General features: G+C 45.2%; 1 protein-coding gene across 1 annotated transcript in view; it reads right to left on the bottom strand.

Moving 5' to 3' along the window:
- The window catches only part of slc7a14a (solute carrier family 7 member 14a), a 114917-nt gene that overhangs the window by 49848 nt on the left and 39117 nt on the right, over positions 1-25952 (bottom strand). The window contains exon 2 of the mRNA XM_072254462.1: positions 661-897. Coding sequence (XP_072110563.1) covers positions 661-897 — 237 coding nt within the window. The remainder of the gene's footprint in view (positions 1-660; positions 898-25952) is intronic.

Genomic DNA, 25952 nt, shown 5'->3' on the forward strand with positions numbered 1-25952 from the left:
GCTTCAGAGGGAATGACCCATAAAAAACAAACGTGCTTTGTGGATGAACTCTGAATAGAAGCCATTGCTATTCGACATCAGCTGATCAACCCAGTCAGCGTGGGGTGGCAGGTAGCATAGTGGTTAGTGTAGTGGTAGCAATCCGACATCACCATCTGTAAGAAGCGTGGACGTTCTTGTTATGACCATGTTGGTTTCCTCCGGGTGTTGTGGATTCTTCCCACATCCTAACGACAATGGGTTAGGATTAGTGAGTTGTGGGAATGCTGTGCTAGCACTGGAATCACACGAACTGCCCCAAGCACATCTCAGAGTGTGTTGGTTACTGATACAAACTATGAATTTCACTGTATGTTTCCATGTACACGTGACAAATAGATGCAATATTTTTTATCTTTATTGAATGGTGGAGCCATTTCAATGGGCCAGAAGGCCTACTCCTGTTCCCAGCATATATTTGTTTTGGTTATGACACAAATTATGCATTTCATCGTATGTTTTGATGCACATGCGACAAATAAAACTAATTTTTCATTAACTGTACTACCTTGTGATTATTTTGCAAGCATTTACAGGATACATTTCTCTGTATGTTTCATATTTCGAAGTTCTTATGGCAAGTAAAGTAACCTTTAATCTGCAATGTGTACGGTGACCTACCGAGTCCATTCAAGGTGCCCACGTCGTCAACTATCCAGTGACTGATGGTGTGGTTGGCCAGTGAATCAAACATACTGCTCAGGGCACTGGCGCCAGCTGCCGTGCCAATCAGATACTCCAGGATTAGGTTCCAGCCGATGAAGAAGGCCACAAACTCCCCCACTGTCACGTAACTGTACGTGTAGGCCGAGCCAGTGGTCTTCGGCACCCGGACACCAAACTCGGCGTAGCACACACCTGCAACGAGAAGACACAGGTGTCTGTAAACACGGGACGGGACTGTTAGCTGGAAAAAAAGATTAATTGTCTGAGGCTTTATAAGAAATTGGTTAAACTGCACTTGGAGTATAGTAAGTAGTTTTGGAAACCTCCAAAAAAGGTGTGCTGGCATTGGAGAGGGTTCAAACAAGGTTCAGGAGAATGATTCTGGGAATGAAAGGGTTCATACCTCCTGCCCAAGATCCACAAACCTGCCTGTCCTGGCAGACCCATTGTCTCAGCTTGCTCCTGCCCCACCGAACTCGTTTCTGCATACCTCGACACGGTTTTATCACCCCTTGTTCAATCCCTTCCTACCTATGTTCATGACACTTCTCACACTCTTAAACTTTTCGGTGATTTTAAGTTCCCTGGCCCCCACCGCTTTATTTTCACCATTTTTTAAAAAGACTTTCAAATCTCTTACTAGCTCTTCTTTCAGTTAGTCCTGAGGAAGGGTCTCGGCCCGAAACATCGACTGTACCTCTTCCTAGAGATGCTGCCTGGCCTGCTGCGTTCACCAGCAATTTTGTTGTATGTTGCTCGGGCTCATGCATGAGGAGTGTTTGATGGCTCTGGGCCTGTATTTGCTGGAGTTTAGAAGAATGAGGGGGGGGATCTCTTTGAAACCTATCGGATGTTGAAAGGCCTAAATAGAGTGGCCATGGAGAGGGTGTCTCCCATAGTGGGGGAGTCTAGAACCAGAGAGCACAGCCTCAGAATAGAGGGATATCCATTTAGAACAAAGATGAGGAGGAATTTTTTCAGTTAGAGGGTGGTGAATTTGTGAAATTCATTGCCACAGATGGCTGAGGAGGCCAAGTCATTGTGTACCCTTAAAGTTGAGGTTGATAGGTTCTTGACTAGTCAGGGCGTCAAAAGTTATGGAGAGAAGAAAGGAGAATGGGATTGAATCAGCCATGCTGAGCTAATTCTGCTCCTATGTCTTATGGTCTTATAGGAGCAACCAGAACTGTCAGTCTGAGCAAATGGATATGCGGTGGCCATTCGTACCTCTAATAAAGAAAGCCAGAGTTGATAGTCATGGTTTCAGAGAGCACTGAAACAGGCCCTTCAGCCCATCTTACCCGTGTTGACCCCATTTGATGCATAGCCCTCAACCTCTCCAATCCATGTCCTGATGAAGGGTTTTGGCCCGAAGTATTGATTGTTTATTCATTTGCATAGATGTTGCCTGACCTGCTGAGTTCTTCCAGCATTTTGTGTGTGTTGCTCTGGATTTCCAGCATCTGCAGAACCCCTTGTGTTCACATACCTACTGCAACGAGACGGCTTTTATACACTGCTAATGTGCCTGCTTCAACTGCAGTCCCTTCCAAATACACAGCACCCTTCGTCTGAAGAAGCGGACCCTGATGCCCCTGTTCAGTCCTTCACCTCTGATACTAAAGCAATGCCCACTTGTATTTAGCAGTCCCTCTTCAGGGAAAAGCATTGTACCTTCACCCTGTCTATGCCTCCAATTATCTCTCCATACCTCTAACAGGTCGCCCCTCAATCTTCCACATTCAAGGCTGTAAATTCCTAGTCTACAACTTGCAACTCTGGCCCTCAAGACTAGGCAACATTCTGGTAAATCATTTCTGCACTCTTAGTATCAAAATCAGAATCAGGTTTATTATCACTGACGTATGTCTTGAAATTTATTATTTTGCAGCAATTCTAATTTGATAACATTTTCTATAGTGGGCAAGCAAAAATGAACACAATATCCTAAGTGAAGCCGCACTGATGCTCATGCCCTCAGTGGCCACTTTATGAGGTACACCTGTACACCTGTACACCTGTACACCAAATATCTGAACAGCCAATCATGTGGCAGCAACCCAATGCATAAAAGCATGCTGACATGGTCAAGAGGTTCGGTTGTTGTTCAGGTCAAATATCAGAATGGGGAAAAAATGTGATCTAAGTAACTTTGACTGTGGATTGATTGTTGGTGTCAGACAATGCCGATCCCTTATCTCAGAAACTGCTGATCTCCTGGGACTTTCACACACAACGGTCTCCAGAGTTAACAGAGAATGGTGCAAAAAACAAAAAACACCTGTGAGCAGCAGTTCTGTAGGTGAAAACCTCTTGTTAATGAGAGAATGGCCAGACTGGCTCAAGCTGACAGGAAGGTGACAATAACTCAGATAACCACACATTACAACAGTGGTGTGCAGAAGAGCATCTCTGAACGCACAACACATCGAGCCTTGATGTGGATGGGATACAGCAGTAGGAGACCATGAACATACACTCAGTGGCCACCTTACTAGGTACAGGAGCTAAGTAATAAACTGGCCTTTGTGTGTGGAGAAATGGAAGCAACTTAAATAACAAGGGCAAAAGGTGATTCAGAAATTCATTGTCAGCTAGCTTGTCATCAGGCATCTAGGTAACACACATTACATTCCCATTACCCACAATGCATTGGGGTATTTATGATGTCCTTATCTTTCTGCTCAGCAGGAAAGGATCTTACCCTCACAGTCAGGAGGATCATGGCTTCAAAATTTAAGATTGTTTGGTGTCATTTCTAGCAAGACACCTCCCCACCAAAGGAGGTCGAAGGCACTCCTTACCACCGCTAGCCTCTGGGTCACCCTTGGGCAAGATGTAGCACCTGCTTAGCACCACACCCCCATCAGGATCAGGTGAAGCTACAGGAACAGATGGTAGATGGTCGTACGAGCAGCTGGTGCATTGCACAAGTTCTGGTTATGTGACTACTGGTGCCAGGCAGACAATCTCTAGAGACTGTGGACAATGGCTGGGGCCACTCATCATGCAAAGACACTGCCCAGAAGTTGGCAATGGCAAACCACTTCTGCAGAAAAATTTGCCAAGAACAATCATGTTCATGGAAAGACCATGATCAGTGACATTATAGGACACGGCACTTAACAAATGAAAGAATGTCATTTCTCGTACACAAGTGTAAAGGAGAACAAAATAATTGTTAATCTAGTTCCAATGCATTACCTATTAAATTGGCCACCCAGCAGTAATTTTATAGTACACTCCAATAAATTGGGATAAATCAGGACCAGTACATTTTGGCCCAATTAGCCAAACTTTCATGGAAATACTTAAAAAGGTATTAAAAAAAGATAAGAACTACTTTTTAATACACACAAAATACTGGAGGAACTCAGGCCATGCAGCACCTATGGAAAAGAGTAAAGAGTTGAAGTTTCAGGCCAAGAGCCTTTATGAGTCCTGATGAATACAGTGAATACTGGCCCAGAGCCATCAAACACTCTTCATATGACAAACCTTTCAATCCTGGAATCATTTACGTAAACCTTCTTTCAACTTTCTCCAGTTTCAGCACATCATTTTCAAGGTAAGGGGCCTAAAACTGCTCACAATACTTCAAGTGAGACCTCATCAGTGCTCTATTAAATCTCAACATTATATCCTGGCTTTTATATTCTAGTCCTCTTGGAGTTAATGTTAACATCACATTTGGCTTTCTCACCTTAGACTCAACCTGCAAATTAACCTTCAGGGAATCATTCACAAGGACTCCCAAGTCCCTTTACACCTCAGATTTTTGTATTTTCTCTCCATTTAGCAAATAGTCAACCCTTTAATTACTTCTATCAGAATGCATGACCATACACTTCCCGACACTGTATTCCACCTGCCGTTTCTCTTAACCTATTATGTGCCTCCTTCTGTAGCCTCTCTACTTCCTCAAACCTACCTGCCCCTCCACCTATCTTCATATCGTCTACAATTTTGCAACAAAACCATGAATTCCATCATTCAAATCATTGACGTATAACAGTAAAAGAATCGGTCCCAATACAATCCCATGTGGAACACCACTAGTCACCAGCAGCCAGCTGGAAAAGACTCCCTTTATTCCCACTCTTTGCCTCCTGCCAATCAGCCACTGCTTCATCCACGCTCGAATCTTTCCTGTAATACCATGGGCTCGTAGTTTGTTAAGCAGCTTCATGTGTGACACCTTGTCAAAGGCCTTCTGAAAATCCAAGAACACAGCATCAACCAATTCTCTATTGTCTATCCTGCTTGTTATTTCTTCAAAGAATTCCAACAGATTTGTAAGGCAAGATATTCCCTTAAGAAAACTATGCTGAAAACGGCCTGCATTATTATTATTCGAAACAAAGGGCCCCGGCCCGAAACGTCGACTGTACCTCTTCCTAGAGATGCTGCCTGGCCTGTTGCGTTCACCAGCAACTTTGATGTGTGTTGCTAGATTATTATGTGCCTTCAAGTACCCTGAAACCACATCCTTAACAATCCATTCCAACATCTTCCCAGCCACTGTGGTCAGACCAACTAGCCCATAATTTCCCTTTTTCTGCCTCCCTCCCTTCTTGAAGAGTACATAATTTAAATCATCTATTTAAGTGAAATACACAATAAATTTGAACAGTACCAATAGTACTACAACCATAAAATTGTGCATTAGTTCCTAATAGATACTGATAGAGGAGGTCACCCAGTGTACGATGCCACATTCTGTTGATTGACAGTGAATGAACAAATTCAGTGCAGACACCTAGCACAGATAATGGACTGCCTTGATACAATTTTCGATGACTGCTTCCTCCAATTCTCCATTTTCATCATAATGTTCAAGATTGTTGTCGATACCTTTGGATTCTTAGTAGTTCCTAACTTGTTGAAATCATCTCCTGGCCATTTTTGGTATCTCCAATCATGAATGCTTAGAAACATAGAAACAGAGAAGATAGGTGCAGGAGTAGGCCATTCAGCCCTTCGAGCCTGCACCGCCGTTCAGTACGATCATGGCTGATCATCCAACTCAGAACCCTGCCCCAGCCTTCCCTCCATACCCCCTGATCCCTTTAACCACAAGGGCCATATCTAACTCCCTCTTAAATATAGCTAATGAACGGGCCTCAACTGTTTCCTGTGGCAGAGAATTCCACAGATTCACCACTCTCTGTGTGAAGAAGTTTTTCCTCATCTCAGTCCTAAAAGGCTTCCCCTTTATCCTCAAACTGTGGCCCCTCGTTCTGGACTTCCCCAACATCGGGAACAATCTTGAAATTGCAATAAGCAAAACAGTTCTGAATTGTCTTGCCACTTATTTCTCACCAACCATCAGTGACAAAAATCAGTACTTTTTGAACACTGACACTATTTCAAAAGGATTCGCTCTAATAATTGAGTAGTGTCTGACAGCGACACAAGTGCATGCATCTGACGCTAGTTAGAAACTGTTCAGCAACAGTCTCCTGCCCCAGTTAAGTGGTGGAGTTTCCCAAATAAATGAAGGGAATTCCTGATATTTTCTTGTTTAGTTCTTGCGCAAGAGTTGTTCCAGATAAGCGGTACCCTGTTTAACCGATGGCCCAATTAACCGGAATCCATTGTACATCGATTGGAATGACGTGTGGGCTTAAAATCTTTACCTAAGAATAAGCAGAAAGTTGATTAATATTGATGGGAAAATTAGACAGAACCTTTTCCCAGCAGAAAAAAACAATTGAAAGCATTCTGAGGTATTGTGTAATTCTCAATGAATGAACATCCCTTGGAGAAAGATAAACTTCTCTGAAAGAATGAGTCATACCCTGGTTAAATAGAAAGGCTGTCACAGATTACAGGAAATTGGTGTTGCCAGTGAGTGAATACTGCTGGGATTGGAGAGCATAGGACACGGAACAATACAGCACAGGAATAGGTCCTTTGGCTCATAACGGTGTGCTGAACCAATTAACCAATGAAATAGTAACACTGATAATAAATTATTAAGCAAAAAATATCGAGAAAATGAGCTGAAGAGTACTTGATAATGAGTCCATAGTTTGTGGAACAGTTCAATCCTGAGGTGAATGAGGCTAAGTGAATTTATCCCGCCTGGTTGCAGAGTTGAGATTGAGGGGTAATAATTGTTCCTGATCCTGGTGGTGTGGGTCCTGTCTAAAAGTCTCTAATGTATCTGCCTCTATCACCACTCCAGGCAGCACATTCCAGCACCCACCACTCTCTGTGTTACAAAAAACTCTGTCCCTCATATCTGCGTGGAAATTAGCCCCTTTCACCTTAAATGCATGCCCTCTAGTATGTTGGCGCATGGTTAAAGCGATCATCTAGTGATTTGAAGGTCGCTAGTTCGAGCCTTGGCTGAGGCAGAGTGTGTGTCCTTGAGCAAGGCACTTAATCACACATTGCTCTGCGACAACACTGGTGCCAAGCTGTATGGGTCCTAATGCCCTTCCCTTGGACAACATTGGTGTCGTGGAGAGGGGAGACTTGAAGCATGGGCAACTGCCGGCCTTCCATACAACCTTGCCCAGGTCTGCACGCTGAAACCTTCCAAGAATCAAATCCATGGTCTCATGGGACTAACGGATATACGTAGTATTAGAGATTTCAACCCTGGGAAAAAGAGCGCTGAAGAAGGGTCCAGGCCAGAAACATTGACTGTCCAAACATTTTCATTGATGCTGACTGACCTGCTGAGTTCCTCCATGATTTTGTGTGTATTGCTGAGGAAAAGATACTGGCTGCCTACTCTATCTATGCCTCTCAAATCTTATAACCCTCTATCAAATCGTCCCTCAGCCTCCACCACTCCAGAGAAAGCAACACAAGTTTGTTCATGCAAAATGCTGGTGAACGCAGCAGGCCAGGCTGCATCTATAGGAAGAGGTACAGTTGACGTTTTGGGCCGAGATCCTTCGTCAGGACTAACTGGAAGAAGAGATAGTAACAGATTTGAAAGTGGGAGGGGGAGGGGGAGATCCAAAATGATAGGAGAAGACAGGAGGGGGAGGGATGGAGCCAAGAGCTGGACAGGTGATTGGCAAAAGGGATATGAGAGGATCATGGGACAGGAAGCCCAGGGAGAAAGAAAGGGGGAGGGGAGCCCAGAGGATGGGCAAGGGGTATAGTGAGAGGGACAGAGGGAGAAAAAGGAGAGAGAAAAGAAAGGGAAAAAATAACACATACATACATACATAAATAAATAAATAAAGGATGGGGTACAAAGGGGAGGTGGGGCATTAGCGGAAGTTAGAGAAGTCAATGTTCATGCCATCAGGTTGGAGGTTACCCAGACGGAATATAAGGTGTTGTTCCTCCAACTTGAGTGTGGCTTCATCTTTACAGTAGAGGAGGCCATGGATAGACATATCAGAATGGGAATGGGACGTGGAATTAAAATGTGTGGCCACTGGGAGATCCTGTTTTCTCTGGCAGACAGAGCGTAAGTGTTCAGCGAAATGGTCTCACAGTCTGTGTTGGGTCTCGCCAATATATAGAAGGCCACATCGGGAGCACCGGACGCAGTATATCACCCCAACCGACTCACAGGTGAAGTGTCGCCTCACCTGGAAGGATTGTCTGGTGGAAGGAATGGTGGTGAGGGAGGAAGTGTAAGGGCATGTGTAGCACTTGTTCTGTTTACAAGGATAAGTGCCCGTGTTGGGAGCGATCCCTGCGGAAAGCAGAGAGAGTGGGGGAGGGAAAGATGTGCTTGGTGGTGGGATCCCGTTGGAGGTGGCAGAAGTTACGGAGAATTATGTATTGGACCCGGAGGCTGCTGGGGTGGTAGGTGAGGACAAGGGAAGCCCTATCCCTAGTGGGGTGGCGGGAGGATGGGATGAGAGCAGATGTGCGTGAAATGGGAGAGATGCGTTTGAGAGCAGAGTTGATGGTGGAAGAAGGGAGGCCCCTTTCTTTAAAAAAGGAAGACATCTCCTTCATCCTGGAATGAAAAGCCTCATCCTGAGAGCAGATGCGGTGGAGATGGAGGAATTGTGAGAAGGGGATGGCATTTTTACAAGAGACAAGGTGGGAAGAGGAATAGTCCAGGTAACTGTGAATAGATAATATTCAATAATAGATAAGCTGTCTCCAGAGATAGAGACAGAAAGATCAAGAAAGGGGAGGGAGGTGTCAGAAATGGACCAGGTAAACTTGAGGGCAGGGTGAAAGTTGAAGGCAAAGTTAATGAAGTCAACAAGCTCAGCATGCGTGCTGGAAGCAGCACCAATGCAGTCGTCGATGTAGCGAAGGAAAAGTGGGGGACGGATACCAGTACAGGCTTGGAACATGGACCGTTCCACAAAGCCAACAAAAAGGAATAAATAGCTGGGACCCATACAGGTGCCCATGGGTACACCTTTAGTTTGGAGGAAGTGGGAGGAGCCAAAGGAGAAATTATTAAGAGTAAGGACTAATCCTCCTAGATGGAGGAGAGTGGTGGTAAAGGGAAACTGGTTAGGTCTCGAATCCAAAAAGAAGCAAAAAGCTTTGAGACCTTCCTGGTGGGGGATGAAGGTATACAATATAGGGACTGGACATCCATGGTGAAAATAAAGCAGTGGGGGCCAGGGACTTAAAATCATTGAAAAAATTCAGACCAAAAAAAAGAAAAAATTCAGAGCATGAGAAGTGTCAGGAACATAGGTAGGAAGGGATTAAACAAAGGGGGATAAGACAGTGTCAAGGTATGCAGAGATGAGTTCGGTGGGGCAGGAGCAAGCTGAGACACTGGGTCTACGTGGACAGGCAGGTTTGTGGATCTTGGGTAGGAGGTAGAAACGGGAAGTGTGTGGTGTGGGAACTATGAGGTCGGTGACAGTGGATGGGAGATCCCCAGAGCTGATAATGTTGGTGATGGTGTGGGGGATAATGGCCTGGTGCTCCTTAGTGGGGTCATGATCGAGGGGTAGGTAAGAGGAAATATCAGCGAGTTGTCGCTGTGCCTCAGCAAGGTAGAGGTCAGTACGCCAGACTACAACTGCACCCCCCTTATTTGCGGGTTTTATAGTAAGGTTGGGATTAGTGCAGAGGGAGTGGAGAACAGAGCGTTCAGAAGGAATGAGGTTGGAATTGGAACAAGGTGCGGTGAAGTCGAGACAGTTGATGTCCCGTCAGCAGTTAGCAATAAAGAGATCCAGAGCAGGCAGAAGATCAGAGCAGGGTGTCCATGAAGAGGAAGAGGGTTGAAGACGGGAGGAGGGTTGAAGACGGGAGAAGGGGTCATTGGTAGGGGTGGGAGAGTCCTTGCCGAAGAAGTAGGCTCGAAGACAGAGCCGGCAGAAGAAGAGTTCAGCATCATGGCGCATGTGAAACTCGCTGAGGTGTGGGCGAAGGAGGACAAAGGTAAGGACCGTTCTGAGGACAGAGCGCTCTGCCTCAGAGAGTTGAAGGTCAGAGGGATGGTAAAGACATGGCACAAACCACACCATCACCAACCTTATCAGCTCTGGGGATCTCTCATCCACTGTCACCAACCTCATAGTTCCCACACCTCGCACTTCCTGTTTCTACCTCCTACCCAAGATCCACAAACTTGCCTGTCCAGTTAAACCCATTGTCTCAGCTTGCTCCTGCCCCACCGAACTCATTTCTGCATACCTCGACACAGTTTTTACCCCCCTTGTTCAATCCCTTCCCACCTATGTTCATGACACTTCTCACACTCTGAATTTTTTCAATGATTTTAAGTTCCCTGACCCCAACTGCCTTATTTTCACCGTGGATGTCCAGTCCCTATATACCATCCCCTACCGAGAAGGTCTCAAAGCCCTCTGCTGCTTTTTGGATTCCAGACCTAATCAGTTCCCCTCCACCACCACTCTGCTCCAACTAGCGGAATTAGTCCTTACTCTTAATAACTTTTCCTTTGGCTCCTTCCACTTCCTTCAAACTAAAGGTGTAGCTATCGGCACCCGTGTAGGTCCCAGCTATGCCTGCCTTTTTATTGGCTTTGTGGAACAATCCATGTTCCAAGCCTATACTGGTATCTGTCCCCCACTTTTCCTTCGCTACATCGACGACTGCATTGGCGCTGCTTCCTGCACGCATGCTGTGTTTGTTGACTTCATTAACTTTGCCTCCGACTTTCACCCTGCCCTCAAACTTACCTGGTCCATTTTTGACACCTCCCTCCCCTTTCTTGATCTTTCTGTCTCTATCTCTGGAGACAGCTTATCTACTGATGTCTACTATAAGCCTACTGACTCTCACAGCTATCTGGACTATTCCTCTTCCCACCCTGTCTCTTGTAAAAATGCCATCCCCTTCTCACAATTCCTCCATCTCCGCTGCATCTGCTCTCAGGATGAGGCTTTTCATTCCAGGATGAAGGAGATGTCTTCCTTTTTTAAAGAAAGGGGCTTCCCTTCCTCCACCATCAACTCTGCTCTCAAACGCATCCCTCCCATTTCATGCACATCTGCTCTCACCCCATCCTCCCGCCACCCCACTAGGGATAGGGTTCCCCTTGTCCTCACCTACCACCCCACCAGCCTCTGGGTCCAACATATAATTCTCCGTAACTTCCGCCACCTCCAACGGGATCCCACCACCAAGCACATCTTTCCCTCCCACTTTCTTTCTGCTTTCCGCAGGGATCGCTCCCTACGCGACTCCTTTGTCCACTCGCCCCACCCCTTCCCACCGATCTCCCTCCCGGCACTTATCCTTGTAAGCGGAACAACTGTTACACATGCCCTTACACTTCCTCCCTCACCACCATTCAGGGCCCCAGATAGTCCTTCCAGGTGAGGTGATACTTCACCTGTGAGTTGGCTGGGGTGATATACTGCATCCGGTGCTCCTGATGTGGCCTTCTATATATTGGCGAGACCCGACGCAGACTGGGAGATCGCTTTGCTGAACACCTACACTCTGTCCTCCAGAGAAAGCAGGATCTCCCAGTGGCCACACATTTTAATTCCACATCCCATTCCCATTCTGACATGTCTATCTACAGCCTCCTCTACTGTAAAGATGAAGCCACACTCAGGTTGGAGGAACAACACCTTATATTCTGTCTGGGTAGCCTCCAACCTGATGGCATGAACATTGACTTCTCTAACTTCCGTTAATGCCCCTCCTCTCTTTCTTACTCCATCCCTTATTTATTTATTTATTATTTTTTCCCCTTTTTTCTCTCTCTCTTTTTTCTCTCTCTGTCCATCCCACAATCACTCCTTGCCTGGTCTCCATCTTCCTCGGGTGCTCCCCCACCTTTCTTTCTCCCTCGGCCTCCCGTCCCATGATCCTCTCCCTTCTCCAGCCTCATATCCCCTTTGCCAATCACCCATCCAGCTCTTGGCTCCATCCCTCCCCCTCCTGTCTTCTCCTATCATTTTGGATCTCCCCCTCCCCTTCCCACTTTCAAATCTCTTACTAGCTCTTCTTTCAGTTAGTCCTTCAGTTAGTCCTGACGAAGGATCTCGGCCCGAGACGTGGACTGTACCTCTTCCTATAGATGCTGTCTGGCCTGGTGCATTCCACCAGCATTTTGTGTGTGTTGCTTGAATTTCCAGTATCTGCAGATTTCCTCTTTTTCAAGTTTGTTCATCGCCTCATTATAGCACATGCTCTCTCTAATCTGGGTAGCATCCTGGTGAACCTATTCTGTACCTTGTCCAGAACTTTGACATTCTTCCTATTTTGGGGCGGGCAGAAGTGTATACAATTTTTCAGATGCGGCTTAACTAGTGTTTTATAAACACAAATTAATCTGCAGATTCTGGGGTCAAAGCAACACTCACAACACGCTGGAGGAACCCAGCAGGTTGGGCAGCATCCGTGGAAACGATCAGTCAATGTTTCGGGCCGGAACCCTTCGAGGTATGCCTACCCTGAAGAAGTTTAAATCTTCCCTTCGACGCGAGTTCAGTGAGACCCGCTCTCACTGCTCCCCCTCTGTGATCTCCTCCTCTCTCCGATTCTTCGACCAGATCCTGACTCAGACCCACTACCACAGCCACGTCTCCTTCCTTTGAGTCCAGACGAAGGGTTCCGGCCCGAAACGTTGACTGATCGTTTCCACGGATGCTGCCCGACCTGCTGAGTTCCTCCAGTGTGTTGTTGGTGTCTTATAAAGTTGCAACAAGATGTTTTAGAAACCAGCAGAAGGTGATAGTTTATTATGAGGCAATATGACAGAATCCATAGGAATTGAGGTTGGTTTTTTAACATCACATGTACTGAAATACAGTGAAAAAGCTTGTCCTGTAGAGTGTTAATCCAGATCAGATCATTACACAGTGCATTGAGGTAGAACAAGGTGAAGCAGTAACAATGCAGAATAAAGTGTTACAATTAGAGAGAAAGTGCAGTGCAGGCAGACAATAGTTCAAGATCCTAATGCAATAGATTGTAAGGTCAAGAGTCCAACCTATTGTACCAGGGAAGCAATGAATAGTCTTATGAGAGCGGGCAGAAGTTTTCTGGTGGTAGGTGCTTTCAGGCTATTCAGTGCTTTGAAATTGCTTTATATCCAGTAATGGTTTTGGTAATATTATTTATTCTTTTTTATTTAGAGATGCAGTGCAGAGAAGGCCCTTCTGGCTCTTTGATCTGTGTCACCCAGCAATCCCAAATTTCACCCTAGCCTAATCATGGGACAATTTACAATGACCAACTAACCTACCAATCAGAATGTCTTTGGACTTGGGAGGAAACCCATGGGTGATCATACAGACTCCTTGCAGCCGATGTTGGATTTGAACTCCCAGCTCTGATGCCCCGGGCTGTAATAGCGTCGCGCTGACTGCTACACTACCATGGCATATTAGAAAAGATTCATCAGGAGGTGCTTAGATTAGAGGGTACGAGCGATACAGAAAGGTGGGACAAACTTGAGTTGTTTTCTCTAGGCTAAGGAGAGACCTAGAGGAGGTTTTTAAAATTATGGCAAGTATAGATAGGCCTAGACTGTCGGAATAGTTTCCCCAGGGTATAAATCTCAGATTTTACAGGATATGCTGTTAGAGGGGTGATGTATAAAAGTGTTATGAGGTGAAAGATTTCTTTATGCAGGGAGTGGTAGCTGTGTGGAATGGGTTACCATGGATGGTGGGTGCTTTAAGAGGTTTTAGACAGACACATGAATATGAAATGGACAGAGGGGTACACAGAACGAGGACATTCAGTATAAATCGGCATCAAGGATGGCGCAACATTCTGCGCAATTGGCCTGTCCTGTGCTGTGCTATTAAGTGTTCTATGTTCAACATTAAGTTGATGCAGGGCCTACTTCTCCCATGTCCCCCTACGTGATGAATGAAAGCAGTACAAACCTATCCACGTGGAAATGATTAAATGCTCTTCTGCACACCACTGTTGTTGCGTGTGGTTATTTGAGTTACTGTCAGCTTGAACCAGTCTGGCCTTTCTCCTCTGACCTCCCTCTGACAAGGCTGTTTTCACACACAGAACTGCCACTCGCTGGATTCTTTTTGTTTGTTTTTTTTTATGCACCATTCTCTGTAAACTCTATAGAGTATTGTGTGTGAAAATCTCAGGAGATCAGCATTTTCTGAGATTCTTGAACCACCCTGTCTGGCACGAACAATCATTCCACAGTCAAAGCCACTTAGATCACATTTCTTCCCCATTCAAATGCTTGACCCGAACAAGAACTGAACCTCTTGACCATGCCAACGTGCTTTTATACACTTTGTTGCTGCTACATGATTGGTAGATTAGATATTTGCATTAATGAGCAGGTGTAGCTAATAAAGTAACCACTGATTGTAGTAATGCTTTATTAATACCTAATTTTGTTCATTTGTATTTAGACATACAACGCAGTAACAAGCCCTCCTGACCCAATGAGGAACAATGTCCAATTACATCCATGTGACTAATAAACCTACAACCCATCCGTCTTTGGAATATGGGAGGAAACCAGAGCACCCAGAGGAAACCCACACGGTCACAGGAAGAACAAAGAAACTTTTTGCAGGCAGCAGTGGGAATTGAACCCAGGGTCACTGGCGCTGAAAAGCATTATGTTAACGACTGTGCCAACGTGCCATCCGAATCATACATGTCAAAACCAACTCAACGAACAGCTGGAGGAACTCAGTGGGTCAGGCAGCATCTGCGGAGGGAAATGGACAATTCCCTCTCCCTCCACAGATGTCAGCTGACCCACTGAGGTCCTCCATCAATTTGTTAACTTTTGTTCTATATTCCAGCACCTTGTGTCATGCCAATGATCTGGATGATGAAATTGATGTCCTTGTGACCAAGTCTGCAGATGATACGTAGTTAGGTGAATGGACAGGTCGTCTTGAGGAAGAAGGGAGTATGCAGAAGGATTTAGACAAATTGGGAGGATGAGCAAAGAAGTAGCAGATGGAATACAGTGTAAGATTAGGAATTTATTTCCATGAACATAACAGATTGAGGGATGATCTGACAGAGGTCATGGACAGGGTGAAAACACACGGTCTTTTTCCCAGGTAGAGGGTGTAGGTTTAAGATCAGAGGTGAGAGATTTAAAAGGAACATCAGGAACTTCTTCACACAAAGGATGGTGTGTATTTGGAATGAGATGCTGGAAATAGTGGTTGACATGGACACATTAGTCCTATGTAAAATCCATCTAGATAGACGTGAATACAAGAGATTCCGCAGATACTGGAAATACAGATAACACACACAAAATGCTGGAGGAACTCAGCAGGTCGGACAGAAAGGAATAAAGAGCCAACATTTCAGGCCAAAACCCTTCATTGACCCTTCAAGTTATCTGTCTGGATTCTACACCTGTGCTTTTAGCAGCTAGGAAACTCATCTTTTCCCCATCTGTTTATCAAATAGTGGAATGATTACCCATGACTACAATGATTGATTACCACCTACACTGACCACGATTACACGGTAGATTAACTACATTCCCTGTGCTCTCCTTCCATCTAGTCTCATTGAAATCTTTTGGATATTGAAAGGTTTAGCTAGAGTGGATATGGAGAGTATGTTTCCTATAGTGGGGGTGTGTAGGACCAGAGAACACAGCCTAAGAATAGAGGGACGACCATTTAGAACAGACAAGGAGAATTTCTTTAGCCAGAGGGTGGTGAATCTGTGGAATTCATTGCCACGGATGGCTGTGGAGGCCAAGTCACTGGGTATATTTAAGGCAGAGGTTGATAAGTTCTCAATTAATCAGAGCATAAAAGGTTATAGGGAGAAAGCAAGAAAATGGGGTTGAGAGGGATAATGAATCATCCATGATGGAATGGAGCAGCAGACCTGATGGTCTGAGTGACCTAATTCTGCTTCTATGTTTTATGGCTTCATGGACAAGAGTACAACGTCAATTAGCTGGGGCCTTCTGAACTCAGCTGATCACAGCTGAACTTCCATGCTCTTGGATATTGAGAAGGAGAGGGCAATCACCAGCCTTCTAACTGTTAAATGTATAACAGCAGCAACTGCATCTTTGAGTGAGAAAGGCCAATGACCAGGAGTCTGTACGAGCAGGAGACACGAGGGCTGGTCATTCAGTAGGCCCGGCGTTCAGAGTCCCATCATTGGCTAGTCCAGAACCAATACTGAAGACTGGAGCATGAAAGTCGATCGAAAGTCAAAGTTGAAGCCCGACAACTGAAGCCTGGACCCAGTAGTCCCGGAGCCCTGCCCTGAGTTGGAGGCCTGTCTGTGTGTGTGGGTGGATGGGAGTGAGGAAGGGAGCTTGTTATGCTGTCAGTGTTTTGTTCTTGTTGTGTTCCATTTTGTTGTTCTGCCGAGCATTATGGGTGTTGTATATTGGTGCTGACACTTGTGGGCTGCCCCCAGTACATCTTCTGGTGCGTTGGTTGACACATTTCCCTGTATGTTTCCATGTACATGTGATTTCATGTTTGGAGACAGAGCACGGAGCAGGCCCTTCTGGCCCACTGAGCCATACTGCCCAGGAATCCACCTATTTGACCTGGAAGAAACACACTCATTACAGGAAGTACGTACAAACTCAGTTACAGATGACACTGGAACTGAACTCCAAATTCCAACACTCCAAGCTTTAATAGTGTTGCGCTAACCTCTACCCTGCCGTAGTACCCCAAAAAATTAATAAATAAATCTGAATTTGAGTGAAGAGAGCCACAATCTTGAACTCCAAGTACTGTTCATGCAGAACTTGTACGTTCCCCCTGTGATTGGGTGGTCCTCTCTCCAACCCAGGCGATGCAGCTTCCTCCCGCGGGTGTTCAGGCTGGTGGGTTTAACGGTGGCTAAGTTGTCCCCTTTGTGGGTTGAGTGATAGAATCCTCGGGGCAGCTCACAGGGATAAGGTCACAGGGCAAATTAGTGTAGACAAAAGGGCATGAAGCATTGTTGAGGATCTCTACCACCCATCCCACAATCTCTTTGACCCACTGCTGAGAAGGAGGAGGTACAGGAGCATCAAGACCAGGACTGCCAGACTGGGTAACAGTTTCTTCCCTCAGGCTGTGAGGCTAATGAATATGCTACAAGGTCTCGTAGTAGGACAGCAAGCTGTTTACTGTTAACCTGTGCTGCTGTTTTCTACATGCATTTTAGATGATATGTGATAAACTTATTAGTGGTAATATTTCATTTTATGTGCTGTACGATATATGTTGTGTTGGTGCAATGAGGGCCGGAGGAAGGTTGTTTCGTTTGGTTGTGTACGTGTACAGTCAGATGACAATAAACTTGAACTTAAATTTGAACAGGATTACTATTCCAGAGGATGTTCACGAGAACAATCCTGGGAATGAAAGACATAAAGTCTGAGGAGTGTTTGATGGACTTGGGTCTTCCCTCATAGAACAGGTCAGCACAGTACAGGGCCTTCAGCCCAAGATGTTATGATGCCCATTTGTCCGATTCTAAGATCAATCAACCCCTCCTTCCCACATGGCCCTCAATTCTATTATCCATGTGCTTAGTAGAGAATCTCTTAAATGTCCCAAATCTCTGCCTCCTTGCTGGATTTCAGGAGAGTGGGGGGGGGGGGGGGGCGGATCTCATTGAAACCTACCAAATATTGAAAGGCCTACACAGAGAAGATGTGGAGAAGATGTTTTCTATAGTGAGAGAGCCAAGGGCCAGAGGTTAAAGACTCAAAGTGGACACAACACAAACAGACAACACTCACAACATGCTGGAGGAACTCAGCAGGTCGGGCAGCATCCGTGGAAAAGATCGGTCGACGTTTCGGGCCGGAACCCTTTGTCAGGACTGTAGGGGGAAGGGGCAAAGGCCCTATAAAGAAGGTGGGGGGGAGGGTGGGAAGGAGAAGGCTGGTAGGTTCCAGGTGAAAAACCAGTAAGGGGAAAGATAAAGGAGTGGGGGAAGGGAGGCAGGGAGGTGATAGGCAGGAAAGGTGAAGAAGGAATAGGGGAAAACACAATGGGTAGTAGAAGGAGGCGGAACCATGAGGGAGGTGGTAGGCAGCTGGGGGAGGGGGCAGAGTAACATAGGGATAGGGGAAGGGAGGGTGAGGGAATTACCGGAAGTTGGAGAATTCTATGTTCATACCAAGGGGCTGGAGACTACCTAGACGGTATATGAGGTGTTGCTCCTCCAACCTGAGTTTAGCCTCATCATGGCAGTAGAGGAGGCCATGTATGGATATATCTGAATGGGAGTGGGAAGCAGAGTTGAAGTGGGTGGCTACTGGGAGATCCTGTCTGTTTTGGCGGACGGAGCGGAGGTGCTCGGAGTGGAGATTGATAGGTTCTTGATTAGTCGGGTCATCAAAGGTTATGGGAAGAAAGCAGCAGAATGCATTTGAGAGGGCTAGTAAGTCAGCCATGTTAGAATGGTGGAGCAGACTCAGTGGACCAAATGGCCTAATTCTGCACCTATGTTTTAAGTCTATGCTGTGGTTTTCCAACAGAGACTTCTTCGGCTGAAATTGCCTCCTTCTTCTTTGTATAGAAATACAAAAGATACACACACACCACAGATAAACAAGGTGTATGTGTGTAATCCTTCAATGTTGGAAGTTCAAAGTAAATTTATTATCAAAGTACATTTATGTCACCATATACCACCCTGAGATTCATACTCTTGCAAGCACACTCAATAAATACAAAGAAACACAATAGAATCAATGAAAAACTACATCCAAAGACTGACACATCTTACACATCTGGAGGAGAAGGACATTTACGTGAGAATGCTGTTCTTGGACTACAGTTCAGCATTCAACACGATAATTCTATCCAGGTTCAACAGGAAGCTCAGAGTCCTTGGCCTTCACCTTGGCTTGTGTAGATGGATCCTGGGCTTCCTATCAGATCGCTGGCAGGTGGTAAGAGTGAGCTCCTCACCTCTACCCCTTTGACTCTCAACACAGGAGCCCCTCAGGGCTGTGTACTAAGTCCCCTCCTTTACTCCCTGTATATCCATGACTGTGTCGCCACCCACAGCTCTAACCTGCTAATTAAATTTGCTGACGACACTACACTGATTGGCCTAATCTCAAACAATAACGAGGGAGCCTACAGGGAAGAAGTCATCTCTCTGACACAGCAGTCTCAAGAAAACAACCTCTCCCTCAATGTCATAAAAACAAAGGAGCTGGTTGTGGATTACAGGAGGAATGGAGACAGGCTAACCCCTATTGACATCAATGGATCTGGGGTTGAGAGGGTAAACAGCTTCAAGTTCCTTAGCATCCACATCACCGAGAATCTCACATGGTCTGTACACACAAGCCGTATGGTGAAAAAGGCACAACAGCACCTCTTTCATCTCAGACAGTTGAGGAAGTTTGGTATGGGCCTCCAGATCCTAAGAACTTTCTACAGGGTCACAAATGAGAGCATCCTGACTGGCTGCATCACTGCCTGGTATAGGACCGTAACTCCCTTAATCGCAGGATTCTGCATTGAGTGGTGCAGATGGCCCAGCACATCTGTAATTGTGAACTTCCCATGATTCAGGACATTTACAAAGACGGGTGTGAAAAAAGGGCCTGAAGGATCATTCATGACCTGTCACCCCAACCACAATCTATTCCAGCTGCTACCACCTGGGAAACGGTACCACAGCATAAAAGCCAGGACCAATAGGCTCCAGGACAGCTTCTTCCACCAGGCCATCAGACCGATGAACTCACACTGATTTGAGTGTATTTCTATATTGTGTGCATCACAAGCTGGTATAGAAGTTGTCCTGTCCAAGACCGAAAGAAGCTGCAGAAGATCGTGAACACGGCACAGCACATCACACAATCAATCTTCCGTCCTTGGACTCACTTTACACCGCACGCTGTTGGAGCAGTGCTGCCAGGATAATCAAGGACACGACCTACCCAGCCAACACACCTTTCGTCCCTCTTCCCTCCGGGAGAAGGCTCAGGAGCTTGAAGACTTGTACGGCCAGATTTGGGAACAGCTTCTTTCCAACTGTGATAAGACTGCTCAACGGATCCTGACCCGGATCTGGGCCGTACCCTCCAAATACCCGGACCTGCCTCTTGGTTTTTTTGCACTACCTTACTTTCCATTTTTCTATTTTCTATTTATGATTTATAATTTAAATTTTTAATATTTACTAATTTTTACTATTTTTAATATTTAATATTTGTAATCCAGGGAGTGGGAAGTGCAGAATCGAATATCGCTGTGATGATTGTACGTTCTAGTATCAATTGTTTGGTGACAATAAAGTATAAAGTATAAAGTATAAGTATAAAGTATGGTCCCCTACTGAGGACTGACTCACTGACCCTGGTCATTCATTACACTCCGTAGTGAGCTCCTGTCCCTTCAAGGGTGTTAGAATTGCTTCCTGTGTAAATGTTCCTGACACTGGATGGTACAACCTTAATGCAAAAAGTGTTCAGTTACAACAATGGTCTTTACATCACTGACGTATCATGGGTAAAGTCCCCCCACCCACCATGGAGCACGACCACAGGAGAGCAGCATCCATCATCAGGGACCCCCACAATCCCGGCCATGCTCCCTTCTCACTGCTGCCATCAGGAAGGAGGTACTGAAACCTTAGGATCCATGGCACCTGGTTCAGGAACAGTCATTACCCCTCATCTATCAGGCTCTTGAGCAAAGAGGATAAATTCACTCAAAGCAACACTTAACTGTTTCCTCGACCCATGGACTCATTTTCAAGAACGCTTCATCTCATGTTCTCAATATTTATTGTTCATTTAATTATTTCTGTTTATTTTTTCTCAGCTCAAGCTGGTAAAACCTGAGGTACAGGCATAGTCAAGCATACTCATTTCTCAATTACTATTAATATGATTTATTATTATTACTTACTTTTATATTTTCAAAGTGTGTTGTTTTTTGCACATTGATTGTCTATCCATCCTGTCAGGTGTGATCTTCCATTGATTCTATTGTGTTTGTTTTTACACTGAATGCCCACAGGAAAATGAATCTCGGGATTGTATATGGTGACACAGATGTAGTTTGATAGTAAAATTTACAATGAGCTTTGAACTTTACAAGGAATAGAGAGCCCAGAGTTGTGAAAACCTTGACAACAAGCAATATTTGTCAAAGAGTGTAAAACATATCTCAGTGTAAATCAAAGTGTGAATAATTCTACAAATGAAAGCTGTGGGCTTTGTCTGTCTCCTGTGATTTTACTTGGTACAGAGAAACATGTGCTGATGGCGTTAATCTCTGGAGACTGCTGCCTCTGATGTTCAGAGAGATGAACTGCCTTTCTGAAAGCTATTTCAAGCATTCACATTTAATCTCAAAGGTTTTGTCATCGTGAAACTGTGTCATTGACAGCTATGGGTGTGTGGAATTATATCAACAGATTCTGTGGTCCTCAGGCTGTTAGTGTTGACTCTACAGTCAGTGGCAGAGTGATTATGTCACTGAATCAATCGTCTGCATCTGAAATCTACCAAAGCAATTTTGAAGAGTTGAATTCATCTAAGAAGTTAAAACCTGCTTTGTGAATGGCTTTAATGACACACTTGCTCCACTCCCATCAGGGAGGGGGCTTCGTAGCATCTACACGAAGACCACCAGACTCAAAAACAGTCACTTTCCCCGAGCAGTAAGGCTGATCAACACCTCCACCCACTAACTCACCCCTCCACACCCCCAACCACAACTACTTTATCATTTCCTGTCAGTCACCTTTTGTACAGACACTCCTGTGTCTAGTGTCACTTTATAGACAATCAATCTATGTAAATAAGCTATCTTATGTATATATATATATATATATATATATACACACACACGCACACACACACACGCACACACACAAACATATATATATTAGTGTTTTTATTATTATTGTGTTCTTTATCTTAGAAACATAGAAAAGCTACAGCACAATACAGGCTCTTCAGCCCACAATGCTGTGCTGAACTTGTACTTACTTTAAAAATTACCTGCGGTTAAACATAGCCCTCTATTTTTTCTGAGCTCCATTTACCTATCCAGGAGTTTCTTAAAAGATCCTATCGTATCTGCCTCCACCACTGCCGCCGGCAGCCTATTCCACGTACTTACCACTCTTTGCGTAAAAAACTTACCCCTGACATCTCCCCTGTACCTACTCCCCAGCACCTTAAAACTATGTCCTCTTGTGTTAGCCATTTCAGCCCTGGAAAAAGCCTCTGACTATCCACACGATCAAAGCCTCCCATCATCTTATACACCTCTATCAGGTCACCTCTCATCCTCCGTTGCTCCAAGGAGAAATGGCTGCATTCACTCAACCTATTCTCGTAAGGCATGCTCCCCAATCCAGGCAACATCCTTGTAAATCTTCTCTGCACCCTTTCTATGGTTTCCACATCCTTCTTGTAGTGAGGTGACCAGAGCTGAGCACAGTACTCCAAGTGGGGTCTGACCAGGGTCTTATGCAGCTTATGGCTTCTAAAATCAATCCCACGGTTGATGACGGCCAATGCACTGTATGCCTTCTTAACCACAGAGTCACACTTGAGTGTCCTATGGACTTGGACCCCAAGATCCCTCTGATCCTCCACAGTGCCAAGAGTCTTACCATTACAGGTGCCCCCTGCTTTTTGAACGTTTGCTTTACGAAACCTCGCTGTTACGAAAGACCTACGCTACTTACCTGTTTTCGCTAACAGAAGGTGTTTTCACTGTTACAAAAAAAGGCAGCGCGCGCCCCAAACAGCCAAGCTCCTCCCCCGGAACTGCATTCTAGCCGGCATTGCTCAAACACATGCCTGTAAGCAGCTGTTAGCAAGATGAGTTCGAAGGTATCAGAACAGTAGCGTTTTGATCGTGGTGAACGAAGTAAGAACAAAGTGAGTTTGGCTTGTGGAAGTTGACCAAGATGATGTTGAAGAGATTTTGGCATCCCATGAGCAAGAACTGATAGATGAAGAGCTGATGCAATTGGAAGAGGAAAGGATAACAATCGAAACTGAATGCAGTAGTGAACAGACCGAAAGTGAAGTCGTCCAGGAACTGAACATGAAGCAACTGCATGAGATTTTCGCTGCAATGATTGCAGAGAAGTACGACTTTAATTTTGAAAGGGTACATCAGTTTAGGGCATATTTGCAAGATGGTTTGAGTGCTTACAAAGAACTGTATGATAGAAAAATGCACGAGGCTCAGCAGTCAAGCATACTGTCGTTTTTCAAACCTTCCACATCAGCCACAGCAGACGACGAACCTCAACCTTCGACATCAAGGCAGGCAGACATAGAAGAAGATGACCTGCCTGCCCTGATGGAAACAGACGACGATGAGATGACACCCCAGTGTCCCACCACCCCAACCCCCGGGCCGCGGACCGATACATTGTCATGGAGAATGCAGCGGTAGCTGGGACGCACCCAGCACATCTTTAAGAAAAAAGCCGAAATAGACAGGCTAATTAATTAGGTGCCACCCAGCACGTAAATGTCAGCCCAGATCAGAGGCGATTGCTGATTAATTAGCTTGTTTATTTCGGCTTTTTTCTTAAAGATGTGCTGGGTGCGTCCCAGCTACTGCTGCACCCCTGCATGCTTCGCAGATCGGTATCAGTCGGCAGCCGGGTGGGGGCCACTGCACCACCCCAACCTCCGACGACTCAGCCTAACACACCATCATCAGCGTGCTCAGTGCTGACTTCCTGATTCCGGTAAGTGATACTACACTATACATACATTATTTCTACTTTATATAGGTTGTGTATTTTTATGCATTATTTGGTGTGATTTGGCAGCTTCATAGATTAAAGGTTACTGGAGAGAGTGTTTCTGCCAAGAGCGCTTGCGTGAGATTTTCGCTACGGAGAACAGTGCAGGCAATGATTGTAGAAAAGCATTTCTACTTTATATAGGCTGTGTATTTATCATATCATTCCTGCTTTTACTATATGTTACTGTTATTTTAGGCTTTATATGTTATTTGGCATGATTTGGTAGGTTATTTTTTGGGTCTGCAAACGCTCACAAATTTTTCCCATATAAATAAATGGTAATTGCTTCTTCACTTTACGACATTCCGGCTTACGAACTGTTTCATAGGAGTGGTCTACCTTCGGGTGGCGGGGGAAACCTGTAATACTATATTCTGCCATCATATTTGACCTACCAGAATGAACCACCTCACACTTATCTGGGTTGAACTCCATCTGCCACTTCTCAGCCCAGTTTTGCATCCTATCAATGTCCTGTTGTAACCTCTGACAGCCTTCCACACTATCCACAGCACCCCCAACCTTTGCGTCATCAGCAAATTTACTAACCCATCCCTCCTCTTCCTCATCCAGGTCATTTATAAATAGTAGGCAGAGAAGGGGTCACAGAACAGATTCCTGAGGCACAGCACAGGTCACCAACCTCCATGCAGAATATGACCCATCTACAAACACACTTTACCTTCTGTGGGCAAGCCAGTTCTGGATCCACAAAGTGATACCACCTTTGGATCCCATTCCTCCTTACTTTCTCAGTAAGCCTTGCATGGGGGTACCTTATCAAATGCCTTGATAAAATCCATATACACTACATCTACTGCTTTACCTTCATCAATGTGTTTGGTCAGATCCTCAGAAAATTCAATCAGGCTCATAAGGCACGACCTGCCTTTGACAAAGCCATGCTGACTATTCCTAATCATATTATGCCTCTCCAAGTGTTCATAAATCTTGCCTCTCAGGATCTTTCCATCAACTTACCAACCACTGAAATAAGACTCACTGGTCTAAAATTTCCTGGGCTATCTCTACTCCCTTTCCTGAATAAGGGAAAAACATCTGCAACCCTCCAAGTCCACCTTAAGTCATCCCTACAATTGCCAAGATCCTTTTCCATATAAAGCAAAGTACTCATTAAGTACATCTGCTATTTCCTCCAGCTCCATACACACTTTCCCACTGTCACACTTGATAGGTCCTATTCTTTCACATCTTGTCCTCTTGCTCTTCATATAATTGTAGAATGCCTTGGGGTTTTCCTTAATCCTGTCCACCAAGGCCTTCTCATGGCCCCTTCTGGCTCTCTTATTTCTTTCTTGAGCTCCTTCCTGCTAGCCTGATAATCTTCTAGCTCTCTGTCATTACCTAGCTTTTTGAACCTTTCGTAAGCTCTTCTCTTCTTCTTGACTAGATTTACAACAGCCTTTGTACACACTGGTTCTTGTACTCTACCACCCTTTCCCTGTCCCATTGGAACGTACCTATGTAGAACGCCATGCAAATATCCCCCGAACATTTGTCAGTTTTCTGCTGTACATTTCCCTGAGAAGATTCAAGATTCAAGATTCAAAAAACTTTATTGTCATTCTAACCATACATCGGCTCTGCAGGGCAGAATGAGACAGCGTTTCCCAGGAGCAGTGCAATCATAACATAACAAACGCAACACTAAATAATAAACATAACAATAAATAGTAAAACACGACAGCCACGTGTCCGTTAAAATCAGTTATAAGTGTCCAGTGCAAGTTAAAAGTGCCCAAAGCAGAGTCAGGTGGAGCAGCTATTTAGCAGTCTGACTGCCTGTGGGAGGAAGCTGTTTAGTAGCCTTGTGGTTTTAGTTTTGATGCTCCTGTAACGTTTGCCTGATGGCAGAAGAACAAACAGTTCATGGAGAGGGTGTGAGGGGTCTTTAATGATGTACCGTGTCTTCTGGAGGCATCGACTCTGAAAGAGGTCTTGGACAGGAGGTAGGGAGACCCCAATAAACTTCTCTGCTCCCCTAACCACCCTATGCAAGGCTTTTTTGTCGACAGCACTGCAGCTGGAGTACCAGGTTGTGATGCTAAAGGTCAGCACACTATCAACCACGCCTCTGTAGAATGTAGTTAAGATGT

Source organism: Mobula birostris, chromosome 4 (assembly GCF_030028105.1).
Source record: "Mobula birostris isolate sMobBir1 chromosome 4, sMobBir1.hap1, whole genome shotgun sequence".
NCBI classification, from domain to species: domain Eukaryota; kingdom Metazoa; phylum Chordata; class Chondrichthyes; order Myliobatiformes; family Myliobatidae; genus Mobula; species Mobula birostris.